Source organism: Monomorium pharaonis, chromosome 7 (assembly GCF_013373865.1).
Source record: "Monomorium pharaonis isolate MP-MQ-018 chromosome 7, ASM1337386v2, whole genome shotgun sequence".
NCBI classification, from domain to species: domain Eukaryota; kingdom Metazoa; phylum Arthropoda; class Insecta; order Hymenoptera; family Formicidae; genus Monomorium; species Monomorium pharaonis.
In genome coordinates, this window is record NC_050473.1 from 12,212,404 (window position 1) to 12,218,641 (window position 6,238).

At 37.6% G+C, this 6,238-nt stretch overlaps 2 protein-coding genes across 4 annotated transcripts in view; one reads left to right on the top strand and one right to left on the bottom strand.

Moving 5' to 3' along the window:
- Positions 1-935, bottom strand: part of LOC105832356 — a 41,272-nt gene extending 40,337 nt beyond the window's left edge. Inside the window, exons 1-3 of the mRNA XM_012673215.3 lie at positions 917-935; positions 301-421; positions 45-174 (exon numbers count right to left, since the gene is read on the bottom strand). Coding sequence (XP_012528669.1) covers positions 45-174; positions 301-421; positions 917-935 — 270 coding nt within the window. The remainder of the gene's footprint in view (positions 1-44; positions 175-300; positions 422-916) is intronic.
- A 3-nt stretch (positions 936-938) lies between these two features.
- LOC105832357 (conserved oligomeric Golgi complex subunit 1) lies at positions 939-5,874 on the top strand. Of its 3 annotated transcripts, XM_012673216.3 has the most exons (9): positions 939-1,967; positions 2,164-2,331; positions 2,424-2,706; positions 2,775-2,976; positions 3,043-3,459; positions 3,533-4,439; positions 4,516-4,795; positions 4,875-5,084; positions 5,615-5,874. In XM_012673216.3, exons 1-9 carry the CDS (start codon positions 1,831-1,833, stop codon positions 5,726-5,728), a joined length of 2,718 nt encoding a protein of 905 aa, XP_012528670.1. In that variant the 5' UTR covers positions 939-1,830; the 3' UTR covers positions 5,729-5,874. The 3 variants fall into 3 exon arrangements, with proteins under 3 accessions (XP_012528670.1, XP_028044595.1, XP_036146157.1); XM_028188794.2 differs by lacking the exon at positions 5,615-5,874 and having other exon boundaries at positions 4,898-5,081; XM_036290264.1 differs by lacking the exon at positions 939-1,967 and having other exon boundaries at positions 2,205-2,331; positions 2,407-2,706.
- Positions 5,875-6,238: the final 364 nt, after the last annotated feature.

Genomic DNA, 6,238 nt, shown 5'->3' on the forward strand with positions numbered 1-6,238 from the left:
TGAAAGTTGAGAAGGACTTGTAAAACTCAACATCTCAAACTTACCTTACAAGTTTCGATTAAGTTAGTATCCATAATATAATCATAATTAGACCTTATAGCAGCCCAAAAGTCATCTTTGCAGTCTTCATAGTTTATCCACATTCTTTGAACATTTGTTTGCTTTGGATCTTTCCTGGAAACAAACGAGATGAAATAATACACTAGTTAATTCAAATAAGTCAGTGTTTGCACAACGGAAATGCGAGAATGAAAGATTTGTCATGACTAATACTAGTGACTAATATTAATATGAGCAAACCTTTTCTTGGTAAGACTGTTGTACAGTCTTTCCGTCGTTGTCCTGACATGTCGTTGCCTTTCTAAGCTTTGGCTATTTGGTGACGTCACTGAGGTACTCATCCTTTTTGCCTTGTGGTAATCTGCATTCAAAATACATCGATAAGATTATCTTTTTGAAACTTGGAGTCAAATTGTACAAGAATTTCAATTTTTTTCTATACGATATGATTACATACGACAACCCAGTTTACTATATTGGTATATCGCAATCGAGAGTTGCACATGTAAACGCGTTTTGTATCGTGAAATGATTTATTGTGCAACACCGTCGCATTTCCTTTTAAGGTGTTGTATATATTATTCGCGGAGAAGGAGATGAGGAATTTCACACACGTATTAAAGGCCAGAGTAATTTGTCCGGGTGTAACCCCAACTTTAAACGAGGTTTCATTCTTGGCGATTCTTTGCGCCGAGCGCTAAAATAGCAACACGGCGCGTGAGTCCTTGCGCGAACGTGCTAATTCGAGAAAAACAAGAAAAAAAGAGAGACAAGAAAGTTGAGCGCGCGGAGCGCGCAATTTTGCCGTTTACCCGTCAGGCTTGCCGAGATAAGAAGAAAAGGCATGCATACTCACCCGTGTTGTCGACAGTCATCGGGGGTCCCGCCTGATTAGGCTGTTTTTGGTCCGGTAGCGCGCATCACCGCATCTACCATGATGATATCTTGCCGACGAAACCGCGACGGGCGATAAAAAACCGGAGGAGAGCCGCAGCTCGCGCGGGATCGGTGGTGGGGCACCCGCGCACACACATCCGTAGACCGAGGACACACCTGCTGTCGCCACGCGGGGGAGGGAGGAGGGGAATGTCACCGGGCGATGAAAAATTTCATCGCTCGCTATCTCACTGCGTTTCCCGATCCGGAACGATGGCGCCGACAACGACGACAACGACGGCGGCGGCAACGGCGGCGGTGGCGGCGGGCAGCAGAGCCGGGCGCGTAGAGGAGAACGGTGCCCTTGCGATGCTACGCTGACGACATAACCCTCCTCGCGACGCGAGACGACGAAATTCCCACGGCGACAAAGACCAGTCGCATACCAATAGCGCGCAAATCCCCGTGTGCGTGCGTGCGTTCACCGCCCGTCGGCGTTCCTCCTCCACGGTGATCCGACGGTCGGATTATGTCAGCGCATCGCCTCCGATGATCCCCCGTTACCGGTTCTCCGCATCGCCCGCTCGAAAACTCGGAATTTACCGTCCTCGACGGTGCCTCGTCGACTTGGTTAGCTGTATTCGACGTCAGGGACGAGCCTTCCCCCTGATAAGCATTTTCGGAGCACGTAACTCCCAGGAGATCCGCAGGTGCAACGGGCACAGGTGCGGCGCCGACTAACGGATATCTCGCGGACGTTTCAACGATGGCCGTTATCGATGCATGATAAAACAGCTGATGGCGAATCTAACCTGTCGAACTCCGAGACTGTGGATTGCTACGTGAGCTCTTTTGCTAGTCCTAACGCTAAAGAAACGTCAAGACGCCAGAAACATGACGACAACCAATTACTTGGACTTGGACATAAACAAGTTGTTCGAGCAGCACATCATTAAGGAAATCGAGGAGATTCAGAAGAAGATTCAATTGGAAAGCGATAGGAAGAAAATAGAATTACGAACATTGGTTGGGTAAGACTCGTTCGCCCTCGTTTACCTCAATTTAGCTTTATTTTTTTTTATGTACATTTTTTTATTTTTTATCAATGTTCATCAACTTGTCTCATTGCTTTAAAATTTATGAGAAAGTGCACTACATTCGAGATCAAAGGATTATAGCGAATCTTTGAGGGAGAAATCTGTCAGTTTTCACGTTAATAATTTTCAGGGAGAGATATCGAGACTTGATATTAGCTGCTGACACAATTGGAAAGATGAAAATAACGTCTGAGAAAGTTACAGCAAGAATCGCTAACATAGAAGATAAATTTAGGGAATTGCAAAAGAAATATCTTATTGGTTTTAAGATGGAGCCAATTGAAGATAAACTAGACAAGTATTCTTCAAATATTACTTACAAATACTATCTAAATGCATACAGAAAAAATTCATATTAGCATTGGACTCTAAGGTGTAAATGTTTTGTAGAAAAGGACATGTTTTCGACTCTGTCATCATCCAAATTAAAATCCTAATGGACATTCCACAATACATTTGGGAGAGCATTGAGAATCAAAATTTATTATTCGCCACGCAGTTATATATAATAGCGCAACATATAAATTACAGTTTAATGTTTGAAGTCGGCAGCGCAGAGCTGTCGCATAGATATCCAATTGTTTCAAAACAATGGGACGTTATTATGCAGTTTAAAAGCATCATATCTAACGAATGCAACAAGATATTGCAGTCGTTGGATGTTTCAACTATAGTTGGTATACAAATTGTTGCTTATTTTGTAACATTTATTTATTAATTACTAATACATTTGTTTTGTAGAATGCTGCAAACTGTTTGGCGTCTCTCGTGTTTTTGAATGAATCATCGTTTGTGAATCTTTTAGAAAGATTAATATCCACAAGAAGTCATGCCATTGAAGCTGTCATCAGAGAAGAGAATCACGACAGTGTCAAAAATAAGTTAAAGTCATGCATGAAAATACTTATACAAACTGTCCATTTGATATATTCATGTTTTATACGTAAGTGTTAATTTTCCTGTAACTCAAAGGATATATAAAATTCTGACATTTTATATATGATTATAGATGCAGATAATGCACCTGGAGGTTTAGTTTTACAATTTATAACAGACATAAAAGATCAAGAGGCATATTTTTTGCTATCACAGCTGGATTTAGATCAAGATTTACTTGAAGAGTTTTTGCCATCCGTTACCAAGCATCATAAACCATTCGTTCAGGATATACCGAAAAATTTTTCTTTGTCAGCTCTTCAAGATAGCGTTAAATCTTGGTTGGAATGGGTGAATAATTTTTCTAATTTCGAGGTCACCAAATTATTAGATTTAATAGTTTCTATTAAAGGCCTGTATAATGTTCGGGAAGAAGCTATTAGTGTAAATCTACCCGAAAATTGGAACTCCATATGGGAGGAACTTTCATTACCAAGAATAAGTTTCTGGATGGAATTCTTTCAGCCTATTATAACTAAACGAGCAAAATGTAATTTTATATTTATATAAAAAAACTTCATTTATTTTAATAATTAATGTTAATAATGACAATTTCATAACAGGTATTATTACGGATAAATGGACGGATACTCTGGCCGATTTAAAATCTGATATAGTAGAATTACTTGATAAAGTAGCACATGATAAATTTGAATTTCCGGAACACGATTTACGATGGTTCGTTTGGAAAGATTCCCCCACTGACATTCCACAAAAGCTTACAAAGAATGGTGAATTGGATAATAAGAGATCCTTGCTAATGAAGGCTAAAGGATATTCCCCAAATGTGATAAAATTGTGTGAAAAGTTTGACGAAAGTCTATATACACTATTGTCCGATCTTGAGCATTATTTATACGAAACTGAACGAGTCGTAACAATAAAAGATAGTTTGCTTTCGGCGAATGTATCTTTAATTGCGAATTCATTCTCCGATCGTAATGATGTCCAAGAGCATTTGCAAGTAATTAGTACTGAAAAGATCGAAGATCTTGTACAATTTATGAAGAACACGTGCGTTAATGACAAACCCAAGCATGGTCAAAGGGATATAAACGCTATAGTTTTAGCAAGATTTCTCTTTGCGTTAACTACTTTGTGTCCAAATTTAAACAAGTGTTTTACATCGTCGAAAGTATCTGGGCTTACCATCACGAATGTCAAGTGGCAAGCTGTCTGTGACAATATAAAGGAAGAAAGTATTTGCATGTGGTCCATTTGGGCCAATGTATACAAAGTTAAAATATCTGAACATATGAAGAAGTACATACTAAGAGAACCAATTGATGGGCTACGCGTCCATTGGATCGTCTCAGAATGGGAGAAAGTTACCATTGAGGAAGAATCTGGAGAGGGAAAACGAATAAAATCCGAAATTTTAATACCGTATCAACCATCGATACCTTTGCAAAAATTCTTAACCGCTATCTGTAAAGATTTAAATAAAATTATACCTCATACGCTTCCAAAGTTAGTAAATGATGCAACACATTCGTTAATAAAAATTCAGATTATTTATTATGTTATATTCTATTTTCAATTTTAGGAGAGTACTGCAGCAAATTACCGAAAACATTATTACAGAATTATTTAATTATTATCTTAACGCATCTAAAAATATAGACCTCAGACAAAAGCAAGCGTTTCAAGTACTATACGATATAAGATACTGTACATTGCTCATGGTGCCTCATGAAAACAAAATTCTTAATGAATTATCAATCAAAACGTGTGAAGCTGTGCTTGCGAAAATAGATCCGTTCGATTATGATGTCTTTAATCCATTTATCCATACCAACGTTAAAAAATCCGTTCAAAGGTCTTTAGTAAGTATATTATTAATAAAGCTTTTAGCTAGAGAGATTTTACATTAGTCCAATGAGAATTATAGTATCTGATTTTTAGTTGATATTTGGAAACCTGATTAGTCACTTGGAACAATTACATTCGATACTGGGTGCGCGCAACGAACACATCGGCAATGACAACGGAAGAACCGAACCACCAGCGGTACTTGCAATTTGTACAGGAGCACCATGGTTTCCACCATTAACTGTAACCGCTCCAACAAGAAATTTGCCAATTTTGTCGGTGCCAATACCCGATAAAACGCAGGTATGTACCAAATGATCTTATATTTAATAAATAATAACAAAATTATGAGAAATAATACATCTATTAATTATTTTCTACATAAATATATTTCTAGATTTTGTCCTTTGAATAAGATAAAAATATAATGATTAGATTTGGTAAGCCGGTAAAACGATTTGACATGGCGTGATTTTGCATTAACCTAACTAATCAATTTTGGATCAATGCAATTATATTATTTTATTTATTCTTTTGTGTTGCTTATTATTTTACTCTTTTTATTTCAAATGATAAAAATTAATGTAAAGATTATGTTACATTAAGTTTATTAGAAGAAGATATATTTTAATTATATTTATAAGCGTGTGTAATGTAATATATAAACGCAATTAGAATAACAACTACTGTACAGCTAAAGCTCTCTCAACGCAATTTCACGTTTCTATAAATACCTATTTTTGTGAGATCGCAGACGGTGCTAACTCAGTTGTATTAATATATGTAAAAAAAACAATTATCCTTTATGTTAAAATATATGCATTTATTTGCAGCGTAAGAAAGTAACGAAGGAGCCTGCGAAAAATGATTCTACCAGTGCAATAAAATCCGGAGCGGCTGCATTTTTTGGCGCGATGGGATCAGATTGGTTTGGCAGTAGCAACTAACTATTCTTATTTTAGAAATATTGTAAATATTGGCATATATCATATATTGTAAATAATGTATTAGTAAAAAATATCTTTTCACGATTTATTAACAGTTTTATACCAATTAAATAAATTAATCTATAAACAGATATTTTAAAATTTAATAGAATTCTTGATCTTTTTAACTAACACATTTACTGAATCGAGAATCTAAGGTCTCCAGTTAAATGATTCGTACAGTTTGAGTCATCAGAGTCATTCATGAATTCTGTAAAGTGGATGCGTTTCTCAGGATTCATTCTTCCCCTCTGTTCGAGGAAAATTTTTCATTCTGCCGTGCAGTGGCGTCGCCGGCGATCGCGACGCAAACTTTAATTCGATAAACAGACGGCTCGTCGGATAAGATTGAGAGTAAGAGAAAGAGAGAGAGCTCGCAGCTACAGGAGCGACGAGAAAGATACGAGGAGCGTTACGCAATCGTCGCCATCGCGACGCGGCGACAAAGGGGGATGATGGGGGAGGGGGAGT

What these genes read in the sequence shown, in the direction of transcription:
- LOC105832357 (XM_012673216.3), top strand. Translation starts at nt 1,831, where the DNA reads ATGACGACAACCAATTACTTGGACTTGGACATAAACAAGTTGTTCGAG. An exon ending in ATACCTCATACGCTTCCAAA is followed by an intron (nt 4,440 to 4,515) that starts GTTAGTAAATGA and finishes TTTCAATTTTAG; the next exon opens with GAGAGTACTGCAGCAAATTA. An exon ending in AATCCGTTCAAAGGTCTTTA is followed by an intron (nt 4,796 to 4,874) that starts GTAAGTATATTA and finishes TCTGATTTTTAG; the next exon opens with TTGATATTTGGAAACCTGAT.